General features: G+C 41.2%; 1 protein-coding gene across 1 annotated transcript in view; it reads right to left on the reverse strand.

Moving 5' to 3' along the window:
• Positions 1-21378, reverse strand: part of TPR (translocated promoter region, nuclear basket protein) — a 72333-nt gene that overhangs the window by 10131 nt on the left and 40824 nt on the right. The window contains exons 34-43 of the mRNA XM_008145959.3: positions 21037-21235; positions 19951-20156; positions 19705-19766; positions 18924-19132; positions 17361-17633; positions 16983-17131; positions 16280-16363; positions 9212-9409; positions 8156-8287; positions 7856-7946 (exon numbers count right to left, since the gene is read on the reverse strand). Coding sequence (XP_008144181.2) covers positions 7856-7946; positions 8156-8287; positions 9212-9409; positions 16280-16363; positions 16983-17131; positions 17361-17633; positions 18924-19132; positions 19705-19766; positions 19951-20156; positions 21037-21235 — 1603 coding nt within the window. The remainder of the gene's footprint in view (positions 1-7855; positions 7947-8155; positions 8288-9211; positions 9410-16279; positions 16364-16982; positions 17132-17360; positions 17634-18923; positions 19133-19704; positions 19767-19950; positions 20157-21036; positions 21236-21378) is intronic.

Raw genomic sequence — 21378 nt, forward strand, 5'->3', positions numbered from 1 at the left:
ACCTGGAACAGCCTCCAAGGATGTTTTACCTTGGGGGCTCGGAAGGTACTTTCCCTGGCAGGCGCTGGCCAAATCAGCACAGAGCTCATTTGGAATAAGAAAATGCCTTTGGACTTCAATCTACATTGGTTTTGTTTTGGAGTAAGCTGCTCCATTTTGGGGGTAAGTGTGCAGCCAGGAATCCTCTATGTGGGCTTTCTCTACCTTGGGACAAAACCATTTGCATTTTAACCTTTTGCACTCGGATGTCGAGTGTGACTCGACACGGTTAACATCGGTAGCAGCTCTTTTTATACTCTTTGAATGTATCAATAATTTGAAATATAAAAAAAATCCAAATAAATAAGTTTGTATGAAAAGAAACTCGTTTTTTATTCTACTACCGCACTTTGTAAAATCTGGTGTATTTAAAAAATGTATCAATAATTTGAAATATAAAAAAAATCCAAATAAATAAGTTTGTATGAAAAGAAACTCGTTTTTTATTCTACTACCGCACTTTGTAAAATCTGGTGTATTTTTTATTCTACTACCGCACTTTGTAAAATCTGGTGTATTTAAAGTACTACCGCACTTTGTAAAATCTGGTGTATTTAAAAAATTAAATCCCGAGTAGAATAAAGGAATCGAGAAAAAAGCAAGCGAGTGCAAAGGGTTAAACTTAGTTGGGGGCCTCCATTTAAGAGCAGGATCAGAATTTCTGGGCTCTACCCATTTGTGTCTTTGTGGTAGACGGTGTGAAGTATATTTGTTGTCTCTCTGCAAGTCAATGTATTTGATTGGGAAGTGGGGTAAGTCATCCTGGCGTGTACAACCAGGTACTCCCTTCTTCTCCAATTTTCCTTTGAAATAAACCATTTATTTTATTTCCCTGTTGGAGAAGAGAATAATTGTAGGATTTTTACCTGATTTTTGAACTCGTTTGGCCACTTGAATTTGAAATCTGTAACTTGTATAGTTTATCTAAGATTTGGTTAGGATAGTACTCAATTACCTTGTTTGTGTGTTATATGTTGATCTCGCTCTGCGTGTACTTTGTTCATTGGCTTAAAGTTATGAAGTGATATTGGGTCTGTGGCTTCTTCCCCTCCCCCATCTTCATCTCCAGACACGTGGCAGCTGCCATGTGTGCTTAGGCTCCATTCTAGCCATCATCCTCCAGGAAAATCTACCACTTTTAACTCAGGCGTCCTGAAGCCACTCTTTTTACCTTCTGAGCGTTTGAACTTTATTGTGCACACTTTCTTCCCATTTTCTGTTGTGTTTGTTGACAAGTGTCCACGTTAAGGGGCACCCTTGAAGGAGAGGCTCTCAGGCCCCTTGGAGACAATGGAATGCATTCTTTGATTGATAATAAATTACTTTAAAAAGGGCTTTAAAGGAATTCTTACAGCATGCAAAGCTTGGTCATCTGAGTAAAATCCTAACTCACTCAGTCCATCTGCCAGAAACATCATCTGGATCCAGTTTTACAACCCTGAGTTATTCACTGTACTTAGGCCATAAAAGCTGATGCTTTAAAATGAAAGCTATGATTGAGAACCAAGATGGCAGAGTAGGTAAGCACCGGTACTTGCTGCCTCCCACAACCACATCAAAATTACAACTGATATACGAAACCACCATCAATCAGAACCACCTGAAAGCTGGATAAATGGAAGTTCAACTGGAGAAGAAGAAAGCACATTGACTCGTAGGAGGGGCAGAGGCACAGAATGGGCTGGACCGGTACCCGTGCCATTTTTTTTTTTTAATCAGGAGGGATATTTCAGCTGCTCTTCCACTGTGAGGAACAAGGGATCCCAGCCCCACACCAGACCCCTAGCCTAGGGTTCCAGAGCTGGGAAGAGAAGCCTCCATAACTTTGGGTTGTAAAAACCAGCGGGGATTGTGGTTGAGTGACATGGAGGCTGCTGGAGATCCACATGTTCCTTGAAAGGGCCAGTGCATGGACTTACTCTGACTCGATCTCTAGTGCTGGGTGGCTTTGGGGGACCCAGACACATACAGGAAGGAACTGGATTGTCTGGCATTAGGGCAGGAACTTGGGGGTGGCTTTTCCCCAGACGGGGGTCCTTGCAGGGATCATTGTTCTTGTGCTGGGACCTCCCCCATCTCAGAGCTAACTGGTAGCCCTGAGTTTCCATCCGCTTGGCTCACACTGTTCCCTCTACCCTGGTGATTCTCTGAGACCCCACCCATTCAATTTGCAGCCCCACCCAAGCTGTTTGCAGCAGCTTTTACATATGAATGGCCTGTCCTGACTCAGGCTTCAGACTTTCCTAAAATCTCTCAAACAAATAGCAGCTTGAGTCAGTGTGTACCAAACCTATAAATAAAAGGCCCAAGACCCTGCACTAGCACCAGCCTGCCTTGCTTCACAAGTCCAATACAAGTAGCAGCCACCTATAGCATTTTCTCTCTGTAGAGCTCCTGCCAGGTGGACCCAGAGCCAGTGCACCCAGTGGACAGCTTCAGACATACCAGGTTACAACTGTACACATCCACAAGCAACACACTAAAGGGCCAGACTCAGTGAGCATCAAAGCACCACCGAAGCAAGTTTTGCTCCATAGGGGTGTCTTCTGCACAGCTGCTCTTCCACTGCAGTCGCAATTGGAACTCACAGCCAATTGGCCTGGAGGTCAATTCGTCCCAGTGATGCCAACAGCAATCAAGGACCAACTACAAGACTATGCACACAGCCCACAAGAAGGCATACCTAGAGGCATACCTAGAGTGCCCAGCTCAAGTGACTGGGGAGGCTGAGCTACTGGACCCCACAGGACACCTACTACACAAGGCAATTCTACCAATTAGGAAGTTCTACCTAATACATAGAAACAAAAACAGGGAAGCAGCCAAAATATGGAGACAAAGAAATATGTCACAAATGAAAGAAATCGAAGTAAACAAACTACTGGATGCAAAGTTCAAAACCATGGTTATAAGGTTACTCAAGGATCTTAATGAGAGCTTCAAGGGACTCAAACAGAGCTTCAAGGGACTTAGTGATACATTCAAAGATCTTAGTAAGAATGTCAAAGACATGAAAAAGGATGAGTCAGAAATTAAGCATACACTAACTGAAATAAAGAATAATTTATAGGGATTCAATGGTAGACGATTCCGAGAATCAAATCAATGATTTGGAAATGAAGAAGCAAAAAATACCCAATCAGTGGAGCAAAAAGAATAAAAAATATGAAGATAATGTAAAGAGTCTCTGGGACAACATTTGCATTATGGTGGTGCCAGAAGGAAGAGAGAGAGAGAGAGAGAAGATATTGAAGTTTTATTTGAAGAAATAATGACAGAAAACTTCCCCTACCTGGTGAAAGAAATAGACTTACAAGTCCAGGAAGCACATAGTTCCAAACAAGAGGAACCCAAAGAGGCCCACACCGAGACACATCATAATTAAAATACCAAGGGTTAAAGACAAAGAGAGAATCTTAAAAGCATCAAGAGAAAAGCAGTTAGTTACCAAAAGGGAGCACCCATCTGACTATCAGCTGATTTCTCAACAAACTTTGCAGGCCAAAAGGGAGTGGCAAGAAATATTCAAAATGATGAATACAAGGACCTACAACCAGCAAAGCTATCATGTAGAACTAAAGGTCAGATAAAGAGCTTCACAGACAAGAAAAAGCTAAAGGATTTCATGACCACCAAACCAGTGTTACATGAAATGTTGAAGGGTATTCTTTTAAGAAGAGGAAGAAGAGAAATATAAATAACATGAACAATAAAGAGGCAATAAATACATAACAACTGAATCTAAAAATCAAACGAGTAAGAAATCTAATGAACAGAATAAACTGGTGAATACAATAGAATCAGAGGCATGGAATCAGACCAACAAATCTAAGAGGGAAAGGGGGGGGGGATGGTAAGAGATTAGCCAAAGATCTTACATGCATATATATTAATTACCTATGGACACAGACAATAGGGTAGTGAAGGCCTGGGGCAGAACAGGAACTGGGTGGAGGGAGAAATGGGGGGTGGAGGGAGAAATGGGGGTGGGGAGTGGGGAATGGAGACATCTGTAATACCCTCAACAATAAAGATTTAAAGACAAATAAATAAAATGAAAGCTATGAGATTTGTCTCCATTGGTCTTTATGTTTATGTATATCAATATGTTTGTTCTAGATACAGGATATTTCTACCCTGTATAGTACTGCTAATTTATATTCAATTGGCTTAAACTTGTGCTTATATAAGAATTCTCAAAAAAACCTAACAGACTAACCCAAATGCTTTTCAGAATCACATAATCTAAAAAAATATTTGATATTAAAGCTGGTTTTAAATTGGTTTGGTTATATAGGCATAACTTTAGAATCTACAGAATTAAATAATACTTTTATTCTACCTGTGTTTATTAGCCCAATAAGTAAGCTGATACAAAATTAAGAGTTAGGTTTCTCTCCACTGAAAAAGACTACTGGTCTGTTACTGAAACTGTGAAAAAGTTTTCTGCCTAGAAAGCAAATATTCTGTGCTTTATCAAAATAATTTTGTGTTATATTGTCTTAATCAGGTATTTGATTAGTTAAGAAAACTAAATCTCCTAAATAGTAAGAACTAAAGTTTTGCTATGTAAACAGCATTTCTTGCTTTTCTTTCAGAATTTATAGTACTTTATCGGAAATTTGTAGAAGGCTCCAAAGAAAGACACACACCTTTATATGACAAAGAAAAATGTACATATTTTCTTATTATAGGCACTAAGAATAGGTTATCTTCCAGAGCAAAATCTGGATTTTGTATGTAATCTGGATGAGCTGAAGCTTTCTTCTGCCACAAGGTTGATGCCTTTACAATGGCAAAGAAACTGTTAGAAAATTGGTTTCCCACTTGGGGTCTACCTTACACAATCTCTAGTGACTGAGATAACCACTTTACTGAGCAAACCATATGAACCCTGAGAGACAACCTTGCCATTAACAGGAAAAACTGGATTCAAGCAGAACAAGTTCAATTTCATAGAACTGAATGAACTGATGAAAATGGCTATAATTTTTATGACGTTTTCATTTGAAATTGTTGACTTCTTTAATATTTTGTTTTCCAAATAAAAGGAAATGTGTTTACCAATGACTTAGCAATTTGGTAAACTATATCTTTTAGCCGAATTAAAACATTTATCTTTTTTCTCCCTACTGGATCCTTCCAGAATCTAGAAACTTCTAAGGAGTGTTTTCATTTTCATGGCAAAGTGATTATTTGCCACCAAAGTTCAATAATAATGTTTTCTTTATAATGGGATACAATTGGAAACTGGTTTTATTACCAAGGCTTTGACTGAAAAGTTGTTTGAGAGAGACATGTAGATACAGATGTGACCAGAAATCTTTGAGGAGTTAAGATTGACTTTTGAAGCCAATAAAAAACCCTATGGGAAAATAGCCTTGTTTATGTGGTTCATAGCAGTCTTACCTGGTGAGGAACTAAGGTTGCTTCTTGGGAGATGCAAAGAAAGAACCTCAGAATATGTTGGAAACCTTAACAGAGAAATTCACCCAAATCTATAGGTACTGCAGAAGTGACAGTTTGAATTTTGGCCATTCAAAGCACCAGGGGCATGAACTTGGGTGTCAGAATTAAGGGGGGGAAAAAACCCCTCTTAATCCCAACTACACAAATGATGTATCTTAAATCTACAAAATGTTTCATAAAATGTATATTACCCAAGTATCATTAATCTCTCCCTACCTCATCTCTTAAAAACTATTCTTCATTATATGGTTAATATTCATTAGTTTATGGCTTTTTAGTCTTGAGAGGTTAAAGTTCAATCTGAATATTCTTTAGGAAAATTCCAGAAAAGCACATTTAATGGTACCTCTGATTAATTACTATTCTTGCTGCAGTTAGACAAGTAGACAGGCCAAGTTTATTGAAACTAGATTTATTTTGCAGATACACTAGTATTAATTTGGCTATCTTTGGTAAAAATCAGGGTGATTTTAGAGAGAAAATTATTTCAATAGGAACTACAATATACCTTTGTGGATATTAGATTCTAACACTGTCCATGGCCTTTTGAGTTTTGTTTGCTACTTGTAAACTGGACTGGATGCTGAATGAATCCTTGTGTAGTGATTTGAAATCATTAAGAACTAAAATTGCCCTTTTCCTAAACCTTGCCCGCTCATCACATGGTTTGAGGACAAAATAACAAAAGTTACTTTATTCTTTATCTCATTAAGAGTACAGGTATCCTGGCCTGCTGCTACCTCTACCACTGCTGTAGTCTCTGCTTGTCCCCTTTAAGGTTCAGGGACCATCGTGGAAGAGATAGGAGTAAAAGCTGGATAACAGGGGCACAATGCACAGCTAATCCTCCCTCTTAATTGAACCTGGACTTGGTTGCCCTATTTCCCTCAAGATTAAGGAATGAACAAAAAAAAGGGGAGAATTTGTAATCACAGAAACATGGTCCAATCCTGTTTAACAAAACACTGAAGTGCTTTACAGAAACAACAGACCAAAACCACAAGTCACAGATGAAGCATAAACAGAGAAAACTTTGACCTTCAGCTGCACCTGGAAGCAAGTCTCACTCCCCACCCTGCCCCCACCAAAGGACCAGGACATAACCAGAACTTGAACACTGTAATCCTTCCCGATGCCAAAGGTCCCTTGTCCAGAAGATCCTGTCTTGTTCACCCCTTTATCATAAATGGCTAAGTTCCAAGGCCCTCAAATTAAAACTTGCCCTGTCAGTGCTTCCACATACCTATTCCCCAGGCCCCTTAATCTAGTCCAGTGAGCAAGATGGATCTAAGGCATTAGGTCTCCCATCTTTTCCTTCTCCACAAATAAACCTTTCCTCACCCTGAATTCTGACATTGTGAATTTTGGCCATTCAAAGCACCAGGGTCATGAACTTTGGTTTCGGCAATAAATAAATAAATATAAAAAAATATCTCTTTATCCCAACTACACAAAAGATGTATCTTTAATCTACAAATGTTTTATAAAATGTGTATTACCTAAGATTAATGATACTCATCCTACCTCATCTCTTAAATACTATTCTTCATTATATGGTTAATAGTCATTAGTTTATTTTTCTCTTAAAAATTTAAAGTGGAAAGTGGCCCGTCCTTAATTTCCTTAATTCAAATGAGCATATACCTTGTAGTGCCTTTAAAATACATAGATCTGTATGAAAACTCAGAGACACTGTTTTCCATTAGACTAAATATATAAGTTTTTTATTATATTGGTACTCATGATTTTGGCTTAATATTATCTATAAAACCAGGATATTAATACTAGATGACCACCAATTTTTTAAAATGATTCTAAAATTTTTTCTATGAATCTCATAATCCTTTACTGCCTACTACATTTCAATGGCCCTCCAGAACTCATCATTTCAAAAATTTAACAAAAAGCATGCTATATTGGTCAAAAAGGCTTTTATTCATTGGATAAGCAGACAATATTAATATTGCGAAGCTCCAATATCCACACTCTTGAAACATGTAGCTTGTTAGACTGACCTCTTCTGGTTGTGAACTGCTGTTAGAAGTACCTGATTTAATTTTTTCACTTAACAAGAACAGCAGCAACACATGGTATTTGTAATATTTTACAGGTTTCAATGTTTTAACCTTACAGTAGTCTAAAATGAGGTAGAAAAGATAGTATAATGTCTGCCCTTTACAGGTATAAATATAGCAGACTTGATGACAGAATAAAATGACAAAGCTAGGACAAGCATAAATCTTTAGCTTGCCAATTTACTAACCAAGTTTTATGACCTATGTGATAAATGCAATCTTAACTTAGAAATTACCAGAATCTTCCATGAAAAAGAGACTAAGAATCTCACCACTATTTTGAGAATCAGCAGCTCTCTGATTACTTTCACCTCCACCCATACTTTCTTCTGTTTCTGTACCTGGATCAGTCCCATCACCACCCTAAAAAAAAATATAAATACTAAGTGCAAATAAATCCAATATAATTGTCTTAAGAAATATTAATCAGCTACACAAAAGGGGTAGAAACAAACCCAAAGGTATAAAAAGTTGTAGTGTTCGAAGAATAGAGGCCTTTTAATACCCTTGGAGAACAGTAAGTTTTTTTGAGGAAGTCCTTAAAATGCATGGTCAAAATTCTAACCAGTTACCTCAGCATCATCAGCTTCATATCCATCATTGCCATCTGCACTACCGGTGCCTTCATTACTATCATCACCCTCGTCTCCCATCCCAGTGTCATCTTCATCATCATCATCTTCTTCCTCATCTTCTTCATAATCCTATTAAAAAGATATAGGATATATCATATAAATAAAGATCTAGGATATGGCGCACATGTTCTGAACATCTTGATAACATACTTAGAAATTTATGTAGCATGTTGTTGATCAGGGTACAGGAGTTATGGGATTAGTACAGTGGTAGCAACTGTGAAATTTACCAGTAGTAATACAATAACAATCAATTCTGAAACTAATCAGTTCAGTGATTAAAGGTCCTAGATGTCTACAAGGTGTCAAGTGATCCACTTTAATTTTAAATTTAGTATGTGGCATTGAAGACTGATAAAATTATGCTTTAGTATGAGGTTTGATTAATAACAGAATCTGAAATGTGAAGCTGTCAATATAGGATTAACTCCCAAAATAAAACACAGAGTGTCACTGAAAATATGCCTCAATTATTATACCTCATTTTCTTTTGAAAAGGACTCCTGGGCTCCATGAGGGGGGGAAAAAAAAAATCTGAGTTTCTTCTACTATTTCTAGAAACCAAAGATCTTACAATTAAATCCAGTCACCTATAGTAAGATTTATGGTTAAGTCTAACTAGTCTAACAAATTCTAAAGTGCTTAGCAATCATTTAAAAAACAAATGGGTTTTCCAATACTGTTCTACACTCAATTTCACTATAAAGTATTAATTTAGGAGCTAATCAAGGTAAAAGAAAAAGCAAAATCACGGATTTATATTGACAGAAAATCAGAATTTATTGTTTGATGCATTAGTAGTCTGGATGATTTCAGCATTTCAAAGAACTTATATGCACACATGCACAACCCTTGGACATAGACAACAGTGTGGTAGGCCTGGAGGGGGGAAAGGTGTGGGCCAGAGGTAGTGACAGGGTGGAAAAAAAGGAGACATATGTAATACTATGAACAATAAAGATAAATTAAAAACAAAAATGAATGATTTCAAACCTCATGATCTCCATCATTTTCATCATCATCCTCTTCTTCATCATCACTGTCAATTACAATGACATCATCTCCTTTGCCTTGACCATCTTGGGATGAAGTTGTTTGCTGATCTGACTGAAGGGCTCCAAGATCTATTTGTAAAGATTGAGAGGTTTCTTCACTGTCTTCCATTGGAGTATAATCTGCTTGGGTGACTCCCTTTAAAAATTAAAAAAATTTATAAAAAGTTGAATATATCTAAATCTATCAGTAACATACCATAGATCCAAGTAAAGACTAAAGAACACATATAGGCTACGAGCATTTTATTTTTAAAAACATGGTTTTCAAAAGAATTACTTTTAAAAACAAATAAAAGATTAACCTTTGGGTTTCTTTATTGTCTTCCTATAGAGGAATTATAAATCTCATTGGATAATACTCCAATAAAAAAAAGAAAATAAAATAGCCCTGGCCAGTGTGGATCAGTTGGTTAGAACGTCGTCCCATGAGAAGGTCGAGGGTTCAACTCCCAGTCAGGATACATACCTAGGTTGCGGGTTTGATCCCCAGTTGGGGAGCTTTGGGAGGCAACTGATGAATGTATCTCTCTCCTGTTGATGTCTCTCTCTCCCTTCCTCTCTAAAATCAAGTAAAAATAATAGTTACACACACACACACACACAAATATACAGATGTCTGTGTCAAAACTACTAACATGATATTGTAAGATTAGTGTTGTCCAACAGAAATATAACAAGAGTCACAGTGTGATTCACATATGCAATTTAAAATTTTCTAGTAGTCATTTAAAAAGATAAGACATAGGGGAAATCAATTTTAATAATATACTTAACAGAGCCAAAACATTATTTTAACATGTAACCAATGTACAGATTAACCAGATATTCTGCATTTTAACCTTTGTAGTAAGTCTTCAAATTCCAATGCATACTTCATACTTATGACATATTTCAATGTCAAGAACAGCCAATTGATTAGTTGACAGTATGGTAGACCAGTTTAAAAAAAACAACAACCCATGAGTCTGCAACCTAACTTTTCTCCCCCAAAACTGGAATTAGTCTGGAAAAATACACTAAATAAGATATTATTATTATTATTATTGTCTTTTTACAAGGACACTTCTATTACCCCCAAAACTCTGACTATCCTAACTCTTCAAACCACATTAAAGATACTAGGTTTAAAAATGATTTTTTGCTTAATTTCTTTCCTCACAATTCCATTTTGCTAGCTGTTCAAATAAACTGTAATTTCAACTTTATTTTTTTATTTTTACTATAAAAAATGAAATGTCTATAGTTTAAACACTCAGCAAAATCTATTTTTTATACAAGCCAGGAACAATGTCTTATAAACAAAATAATTCCTAAAGATTACGTTTACTGTAATGGAAAAAGAGTGAAGCCATCTACATATATCCTTACTAATAAAAGCCTAAGTAGTCGTCACGCCGTGATGTCCTCATACCGTCACAGGATGGCTGAGCACACAGTGGGCGCATGCAGGTGGGTGGGGCTGGGCTTGACACTGCATGCGCAGCATGGAGTTTGCCTGGGAGTCCCACCTCCTTGCAGAGCCAGGAGGAGGTGGGTCCTGCCTGGGGGTCCGGCGAGGCCTGCCTGAGGGTCCCCTGGCTCCGTGCAGGGAGGCCTGCTTGGGGGTCCCACCTCCTCCAGGCTCCACAAAATGAGGCCTGTCTGAGGGTCCTGCCTCCTCCCGGCTCTGCACAGCAAGGCCTGCCTGGGAGTCCCGAGGGTCCCGCCTCCCGGCTCCACGCAGTACGAAGGCGTGAACCCTGGCTCCGGCCTATCTCTTTGGGGTGATCGATCGTGGGCCTCCCACACTTTGACAGGGCACAGGCCAGGCTGCCCACCCCCCAAGTACATGAATTTCGTGCACTGGGCCTCTAGTCCTATCTAATAAGAGTGATATGCAAATTGACCATCACTCCAACACACAAGATGGCTGCTCCCATGTGGTCAAAGATGGCTGCCCCATGTGGACACAAGATGGCCACCACAAGATGGGAGGGACCAGGCCTGGAAGGGAGGGCAGTTGTGGGCGATCAGGCCAGCAGGGGAGGGCAGTTGGGAGGAACCAGGCCTGCAAGGGAGGGCAGTTGGGGGGCAATCAATACTGCAGGGAGGGCAGTTAGGAGTGACCAGGCTGGCAGAGGAGGGAAGTTGGGGGCGACCAGGCCTGCAGGGAAAGGCAGTTGGGGCGGACCCAGGCCTGCAGAGGAGAGCAGTTGGAGGGGACCAGGCCTGCGGGGGGAGGGCAGTTAGGGGTGACCAGGCCAGCAAGAGAGGGCAGTTAGGGGTGACCAGGCCTGCAGGGGAGGGCAGTTAGGGGTGACTAGGCCTGCAGGGGAGGGCAGTTAGGGGCAAACACACTGGCAGGGGAGCAGTTAGGCATCAATCAGGCTGGCAGGGGAGTGGTTAGGGGGTGATCAGGCTGGCAGGCAGAAGCGGTTAGGGGCAATTAGGAAGGCAGAGAGGCGAGCAGTTGGGAGCCAGCAGTCCTGGATTGTGAGAGGGATGTCCGACTGCCCGTTTAGGCCTGATCCCGGTAAAATCGGGCCTAAACGGGCAGTTGGACATCCCTCGAGGGGTCCCAGATTGGAGAGGGTGCAGGCTGGGCTGAGGGACACCCGCCCCGTGCACGAATTTTGTGCACCGGGCCTCTAGTCTATACATATAAAAGGCTAAGCGACCATCGCATCTGAAACAACCGAATCGACGACCGAAAAGGCTTGTGGGGCGACCAGGCTGGCAGGCGGGTTAGTCAGGGGCAACCAAATGATCGAGCAACAGGCTGCGTGGGGCAACCAGGCAGGCCGGGGGGTTAGTGAGGGGCGACCAAATGACCGAGCAGCAGTCTGTGTGGGGCAACCAGGCGGGCTGGGGGGTTAGTGAGGGGCAACCAAATGACCGAGCAGCAATCTGTGTGGGGCGACCAGGCCTGCAGGGGGGTCAGTTGGGGGTGACCAGACTGGCGGTGGGGGGGAAGTAGGGGGGGGAAAGTGAGGGGCAACCAGGCTGGTGGGGGGACGGGGGTCAGTTGGGGGTGACTACGCTGGCAGGAGGAGTAGTTGGGAGTGACTAGGCCAGCAGGGGTGGGGGGGCAGTTCGGGGTGATCATGCAGGCAGGCGAGCAGTTAGAAGCCAGTGGTCCCAGTTTGTGAGAGGGATGACATCACCCGAGGGGTCCCGGAGTGGAGAGGGTGCAGGCTGGGCTGAGGGGACTCCCCCCGTGCCCCCCCCCCACCCCGAACCATGCACAAACTTCATGCATCAGGCCTCTAGTGATATAATAAAAATGTGCCTTGTCCCAGGATCCGGGTGAGGCCTCGTGCACCTAGGCCCGGGTGAGCCCAAGTGGCCCTGGGTCTGGGAGAGGCCAAGCGTCCCTGGGTCCGGGTGAGACCATGTGTCCCTGGATCCGGATGAGGCCTCGTGCACCTAGGCCCGGGTGAGCCCAAGTGGCCCTGGGTCTGGGAGAGGCCAAACGTCCCTGGGTCCGGGTGAGACCATGTGTCCCTGGATCCGGATGAGGCCTCGTGCACCTAGGCCCGGGTGAGGCCACGTGCCCCTGGGTCTGGGAGAGGCTAAGCGTCCTTGGGTCCGGGTGAGACCATGTGTCCCTGGATCTGGGTGAGGCCTCGTGCACCTAGGCCCGGGTGAGCCCAAGTGGCCCTGGGTCTGGGAGTGGCCAAACGTTCCTGGGTCTGGGTGAGACCATGTGTCCCTGGATCCGGGTGAGGCCTCGTGCACCTAGGCCCGGATGAGCCCAAGTGGCCCTGGGTCGGGGAGAGGCCAAGCGTCCCTGGGTCCGGGTGGGACCATGTGTCCCTGGATCCGGGTGAGGCCTCGTGCACCTAGGCCCAGGTGAGCCCAAGTGGCCCTGGGTCTGGGAGAGGCCAAGCATCCCTGGGTCCGGGTGAGACCATGTGTCCCAGGATCCGGGTGAGGCCTCGTGCACCTAGGCCCGGGTGAGCCCAAGTGGCCCTGGGTCGGGGAGAGGCCAAGCGTCCCTTGGTCCGGGTGAGACCATATGTCCCTGGATCCGGGTGAGGCCTCGTGCACCTAGGCCCGGGTGAGCCCAAGTGGCCCTGGGTCTGGGAGAGGCCAAGCGTCCCTGGGTCCGGGTGAGACCATGCGTCCCTGGATCCGGATGAGGCCTCGTGCACCTAGGCCCGGGTGAGCCCAAGTGGCCCTGGGTCTGGGAGAGGCCAAGCGTCCCTGGGTCCGGGTGAGACCATGTGTCCCTGGATCCGGATGAGGCCTCGTGCACCTAGGCCCGGGTGAGCCCAAGTGGCCCTGGGTCTGGGAGAGGCCAAGCGTCCCTGGGTCCGGGTGAGACCATGCGTCCCTGGATCCGGATGAGGCCTCGTGCACCTAGGCCCGGGTGAGCCCAAGTGGCCCTGGGTCTGGGAGAGGCCAAGCGTCCCTGGGTCCGGGTGAGACCATGTGTCCCTGGATCCGGATGAGGCCTCGTGCACCTAGGCCCAGGTGAGGCCATGTGCCCCTGGGTCTGGGAGAGGCTAAGCGTCCCGGGGTCCGGGTGAGACCATGTGTCCCTGGATCTGGGTGAGGCCTCGTGCACCTAGGCCCGGGTGAGCCCAAGTGGCCCTGGGTTTGGGAGTGGCCAAGCGTTCCTGGGTCTGGGTGAGACCATGTGTCCCTGGATCCGGGTGAGGCCTCGTGAACCTAGGCCCGGGTGAGGCCACGTGCCCCTGGGTCTGGGAGAGGCCAAGCGTCCCTGGGTCCGGGTGAGACCATGCGTCCCTGGATCCGGTTGAGGCCTCGTGCACCTAGGCCCGGGTGAGCCCAAGTGGCCCTGGGTCTCGGAGAGGCCAAGCGTCCCTGGGTCCGGGAGAGACCATGTGTCCTTGGATCCAGGTGAGGCCTTGTGCAACTAAGCCCGGGTGAGGCCATGTGCCCCTGGGTCTGGGAGAGGCCAAGCGTCCCTGGGTACGGGTGAAGCCAGATCCTTGGTCCGGGTGAGGCCGTGCGCCCCTGGATCCATCCGGGTGAGGCTGGGTCCCAGGCCCAGGTGAGACCACGAGCCCCTTGGGTATGGGTGAGGCCACGTTCCCCTTAGTCTGGGTGACGCCGTGCCCCTGGGTTCGGCCGAGACCAAACCAGAGGGAGTCAGACCTCCGTTACCACCATTTGTCCACCATCCAGAGCTGAGGGGTCAGTGCTGACATGTACACATAAGGAACTACTGGACATCGAAATTGGGTCTCAAAAGAACTGTCGGTCCAGGGGGAAGCTCGCTACAGATTGATTCATTTGCCTGTCAGCATAAATATTGTTGCTCGTCTCACATTCAGTTCTTATTAGTATATATCTAGTGACATATGATCTCGTTCATCTAGGGGAAATGATGAACAACATAGACTGAGGAACAAGAACAGAACCAGAAGCAAGGAGGCATCGATCGGACTATCGGGCCTCAGAGGGAGGATAGGGGAGGGTAGGGGGAGGGTGGTGGGAGGGGGAGAGTTCAACCAAAGGACCTGTATGCATGCATATAAGCCTATCCAACGGTTAAGTTCAACAGGGGATTGGGGCATGCGTGGGGAGAGGGGTGGGATGGGAATGGGGAGATGAGGACAAATATGTGACACCTTAATCAATAAAGAAATTAAAAAAAATAAAAAAAAAAAAAAAAAAAAAAAAAAAAAAAAAAAAAAATAAAAATGTGCCTCAAAGTGACATGCTTATTTCAAGAAAAGCAACACTTGTCAGGAACATCTGCTTCATTGCCAGAAAATCAGAAAAATAAAACTATTACACATTTAGTAGGCAGTGCTACAAGGCAGAATGAAAAACCAAATGGCATTTTTGAGTCATAGGCAATTTTGCTAATCTTAACGAAAAACTTTGCAGAGATTTTAGTATAATTTAAACAAATCTGACAATTGTTATGTTCTTAAGATATTTGCTGAAAGACACATGAAAAAGATGCAATTTAGTGTCTTATGTATTCATCCTAAAGGTTCATCCTAAAGGTTTAGCTTCATGTTTTTAGCCAAAGAAAACTGGAAAAAGTAACTTAAAAAATTAATGCAGCTAAGAAACTAAAATTTACTTACAATCTATGATTTCTTATGATTAGCTTAAAATAATTCCTTTATTCTATACAGATAAAATAATTTTAGAGTAAAATGATCCTGAAAATTTATCCAGGCAGAAAATATTGTTTCAACGTTGATACCCTCTTTGAATCCCAGCTTTAATGCTGTGAGAACTTGGGTATGTGACTTATCTGGGCATTGGGTTTTTTCCACCTATAAAATAGGGTTGTTTTGAGAATTAAGTTAATAAATAAGTGCAGATTTCTTAGAAACAACACTAGACTTATAGTAATGAGTTCTGTTATATTATGAATTCTCAATATGTGGGGCAAAAGGATGGAAGAAAAATAAATAAAACTTTGAGTGCCTAATATGTGGCAGATATCACTTTAGGTATTTTTCAAAGCTAAAAATTATATTAGTCCAACAGACGAGAAAATTTAGGCTTAGAGAGAATTAACAACTTGCTTATAGCCCCACAGCTTCTAAGTGGTAGAGTTAGGAATGGAACCTAGTGCTTTGCTACTTCAGACTATGCATTTCCACTAATGAGGTTGTCTCTGGAGAGGTCTCAATCAGAGTTCAAAAAATGAAGAAATGTATAAAAGCATTTCCTGTCATGGATTAATTTATTTCAGTAAGGGAAGCAATAGAGGACCACCATATTGGACACTATGGGTTAACTCAAGACTCAACCAGCACTCGTCCTTCCAAAATAACTAAGTGGATAGTCTTGACTCATTAGGACTGTTAGCATGGAAAAATCGGTGCTAAGTATAAACAAAACATTCCTTCAATAAAGTTTAGAAGGCATTATACCAATCAGGAGTAAAAGAAAGCAGAAATTGCACTGGTAATTCTAATATTTCACTAGATGTGAAAGCAACCAATTAAAAAAGTACAAATAATGATTCAACTGTCAAAGCTAATTTCATTCATTAAAAGCAACAATTTGTTACTTTCAATGTTTTACTTACTTCTCCAATGGAATCTTGAGAATCTTGGTTGTATACTTGAGTCTCTACCTCTCCATCAGTACTTTCTTCTGCCATAACTTCTTCCTGAACCACAATATACAAGTGTTAGTCACATCTGTTCATGAGATAATGCATTAATTAAGCTAGTTCTCCCAATAAAATAAAACTCATTTGTAATTTTATAAAACTGTACATCAGAAATGTTCACTTATACCTACTCATAAAATATTGTCATATTCTTCAGTAATACAAAATAAGTCTTGAGCATTAATTAAATACATGCTCATGAAATTTAGTAGTCTCAATGTTTCATAGTAACATAATTCATTACATTTTATCCTCAAAAAAAGAAAATAACTATAATTTTGGTTAATCTGAGAAAAAGATAGTAGGTAACAGTTTAAAATGTGCATGAGATTATACATATTCTTTGAATTAAAAAAAACTGAAAGGGAATTTAAGTTATGTTTTGTAGCTGTATTTTTAAAATTGAAAAGGGAACTAATTTAATCAAAGATATGTAAAGGATTTAAAACACTGTTGGCAACAGGAACAATATCTGAATTGTCAGTGGAAACTTTACAGTAAATTAAGGAAGTTTTCTGGATTTAGGACCCAAAAAGTCTATTCACCTAGTAATGCTATAACTGAAAGAATACCTTAACTCTATTGAAAGAGAATAATCAGAAAGACCTTTACACACCTCAGTTGCTACAGGTGTAACAGTTTTCAATTTCTTTGGAAGAGGCATTTCCACTGTATCATCAGAGACCTGGTCTGACGCTTCTATGGTGCTATCCTCTTCCTCTTCACGTGTACGCTTTGGCAAAGAAGAACCTGGGGTAGCTGAAACTTTGAAATTACATAATTTAAATCTTGAGTTAGAGCATGATAACAAACTCAGTTTAGACAAAGTTAATTTTAAAAACTAAACTTGAAATAAAATGTTAGGAATACATTCATCCACTTTAATACCCGGTAGAAAACAACTATATACAAAGAATACTCAAGATAATGTATTATATCCAAGAAACTACAAGCACACAGGCCTACTATAACTTCATTTTAAAATTAATCTTACCAGTGCCAAATACTGCTGTGGAAGTAGATGGCCGCTCAACTGGCGAACTCTGAACCACCTCTACTATGTTTGGGGACAGCTCTTGATTTGCAGGCTCAATCTGAGGAAGACTCTGTTGAGTGGGTTGCACAAAAGCTGTAGCTTGTGTTTGCTGCTGAACAGTTAAAATGGATTGAGGGATAGAAGGCTGGACATTAGGACTAGTAGAACGAACAGATCCACTTGTACTTCCAAAAACTGGAACATGTTCCACAGGCCCTTCGGATTGCATAGCTGAAAAGTAATTATAATAATATATTAAGTTTTCTTATCAAAGCTGGGATTATCCTCCCTATTCAGTTAGAGGTGACAAAAACAGAGGGTAAAGGCAATGTGTTAGGCATTTTTGTGCTGTCTATGGGACTGATAGGTAGTTGAATTAAATACCTGAAACTATTTTTAAACTATTATTCTATTTAAATTATATAAAATAAATGAAAATTAAAAGCCAACATCAAATATGAGTATTTACTAAGCATCATTTTGTTTAGACAAGAAGCCAAGAAAATTGCATTTAGTAAAGTTTTACTAAACACCTATCTTGGGATTGGATAAAAAGATTAAATAATGAAAATTCTTGCTCTTTAAGAACTCAATCTAGTGGAATAAAAAGGTATGTATTTAACTGAATTGTAACTGCTGTAGTGAATAGGAAAGTGTCATGGAACAAAGCGAAGAAAGCCATGAAGAGATCAGACAATTTCAACAAGAAAGTGATGTTTGGGTTCAACCAGTGACTGAGTATGGTTTTCCAAAGTGGATTTCCTATCATCTTTCTTAGTTCTTAAAAGTGAAAATTTGCCCTGGCCTGTGTGGCTCAGTTAGATAGACATCGTCCCTTGCACTGAGAGGTCGCTGGTTTGATTCCCAGTCAGGGCACATGCCTGGGCTGTGGGCTTGATTCCCAGTAGAGGCCGTGCAGGAGGCAGCCAATTCTGTCCCATTGGTGCTCCTCTCTCTTTCCCTTCCTTTCACTCTGAAATCTATTAAAACATGTATTTTTAAAAAGTGCCTTAAAAAAATAAGTGAAAATTTTGGTCCTGGAAAAACATGCCATATACTTATCGGGTTAAGTTTCCTCCCTTCTTTCAAAACATAACAAAACAAGGAGGGAGGGAGGAAATTTGTTGCATTAACAAGTGTCCTGAGAGGTATTACTTAAAACTATTAACTACCCACTTTTATTACATGTCTGACTTTAGCTTTAGTGCAGTGATGGCAAACCTCTGGCACGCGTGTCAGCACTAAATATTTAGATTTTGGTTTATTAAATACAATTATATATAACAATTATACATTTATGTTATTTAAACTATAAATATTGGGAAATAATGTTTTTTCCTCAAAGTGACACACTACCCGAGTTATGCTCAGTTTTTTGGCGAAGTTTGACACACTAAGCTCAAAAGGTTGCCCATCACTGCTTTAGTGGAAGCCTCGTTTATTCCTTAAAATTACTGTCATCCTGTCACAGTAAAACTAAATAAGCAGCCAGGTCACTCATATCTGTATTATTTCACTTACCTTCTTGTGATTCCACTTGTGTAGTGGGCATCACTGTGGCTGTTGGGGTAGTAGTAGGGTTTGTAACAGTTGCAGGTGTTACCATTGGGCGTATACTAGCCCTGGGTGTTGACTTATTCCCAGCCATAGCTGCAGCTGTCACTTTACTAGGAGTAGACACAACAGGAGTTGGCTTGATATTAGCTGTTGGTGGATCTGATGTGCTGGCACTTATAGAGGGGAGAATATAAGAATCATTGAATTACTATAAATATTATTTATAAAGTACATACACTCTATCAAAATCAAAGCACATATATTCCCTGAAGTGAGTGTTCAACAAATATTACCTTACTAATTCTCTTTTTCCTAGCACTGCTTTAGGTAGACTTTTGGTAGATTAAAAAAAATTTTAGAGTCAGTAAATATAGTTCTATACATTTTGTTCACTAAATTTTTCAAAACTCTTATTGAAGAGGTTTTGAATTTAAGCACTGAAATCTGTGTAGGAAATACTATGCAGTGGTGCATCACATTGTGAAATGTATCCAACAGTTGACCACTTTCCCTAAGTTTCAGCCCAGCCTCTTGTACTGGTATCCTTAACATCACAGGGAAAATCGGTAGCCTATCTTAGACGTCAATCACAGACTAAAAGATGAAAGATGTTTTCTTTGTCACAAAGCTCTACCTAATGGGACATACTTTTGTAATACAGATTTATTTTTCTCCCCAAAGATCACTAGATCTTTGCTGAACTTTAAAAGAAAAACAGATAGACTATACAAGGATTAAAACTCACATTCCTCTTTCACCAGAAGCTGGAGTTGTTTTCAGTGTTATCTGTCTCTGCTGTTCTGGAACCTATACAAAAAGAAGACTATGGATTACTGTGCCTATCCCACAAGATTCCACTAAAAAAATGTCATCAGAATGTTTTACTTTTGTTAATTCTCTCTGTATTCTTGGTTTAGCTAAAATTCACTCTGATAAGGACTCCTCAATCACCAGGTACCTTCAAGTAAAATGTACAGAATTAGCTAATCACCTTAGTAGTAGGTTCTTGAGGCTCATCTCTCTGCTCAAGGTGTCTCTCTTGATGCTCTCTGAGTTCTCTTTCCAAGCGACTAATTCGACCTTCATATTGGGACTTAAGAGCAGTCATACGAACATCTAATTCATCTTTCTGCTGATCTAAAGCTCCGTTCCTTTGTTTAAGCTCCTCATTTTCTTTAGTTAGCTGATCTTTTACACCTAAAGAAGTAATTGTGATTCTATTAATATTATAATCAAACACAGAAAATAAAGAATATTTATGTGCTTAATAGATACTCAAAGGTGGTATACTAGTAAGATTCTATTCCTGAACTTTTACATTTACAATAATTCTGACATACATATATCTCAACAGGCAGTTTTAAACATATCTGTATTTATTATTCTAGTATAAAATACAATTATTCCAATATAAAAAAATGTTACTTTTCCTAGCGAAGATCTAAAAAATAAGGGATCTACCATAAACTACAGCCAGCAAAAGTCCTTTTATATGGTCTTTAATATTTCAATGTGGTATTAAGTACAATATTATAAATTGCAAAGCTTTCATTTCATACAACCTATTGTATAGACTAAAAAATAACTATTTTATCTTATTTGTTGCTAGGACATTATCTTAGAGATTAAAAAAATTGCTCATAATAAAACCTAACTAATTTGGCATTTTATTTACCTACTAAGTAGTCTGGCAAGCAAGGCACAGTGAGACCCTGTGTATTGCAACACGGGATTCCCCCTTAACTTGAGATGATATTTTGACATGGTATTTTCCCTGAAGAGCTACGGTAGAGGGGTCCTCAGTGAAGTGAGGCACGGAAAAATCCCTGGGCTGGTAAGATCCAATGCTGTCTAGTTTACAGAGGGCCTCTGGACAATACACTGTGGCCCCAAAGGATCTCCATCAAAAGGTCATAACAGTTACAAACTAAAGCAGAAAGGTAGCAGTACTCCCTATCTATTCAATACCAGTTAACAAGAAAAACCTTCTATATCAAGGACATCCTCATCACTTGAAAATTAAGAATGCTCTTATTTTGTGTCTAACTAAAGAAACCTAGTATACATAATAATTTACCAGCTAAATGTGCAATCTTTGATTTTGCTGCTACAATAGCCTTTCTTGTCTTTTCTTCCTTTTCAGTTATCTGCTGCCGGAGCTGCTCTTCCTGTGTGGTTCTATCTTGAAGATCCTGACGAAGTCGTGCAAGTTCAGATTGAAGCTGCACAGTCTGTTCCTGGAGATTTCTTGCTTCCGTCTCTTTTTCAGATAATGTCTTTTAAAGGAAAACCAAGTATTTACTAGGTAAAGCAATTAAATCAATATAAACTGTATGTTCTACAGACTTAAAATGTAAAACATTATTTTGCCTTAGATCAGGGGTCCTCAAACTTTTTAAACAGGGGGCCAGTTCACTGT

Source organism: Eptesicus fuscus, chromosome 22 (genome assembly GCF_027574615.1).
Source record: "Eptesicus fuscus isolate TK198812 chromosome 22, DD_ASM_mEF_20220401, whole genome shotgun sequence".
In the NCBI taxonomy this organism is placed as follows: Eukaryota; Metazoa; Chordata; class Mammalia; order Chiroptera; family Vespertilionidae; genus Eptesicus; species Eptesicus fuscus.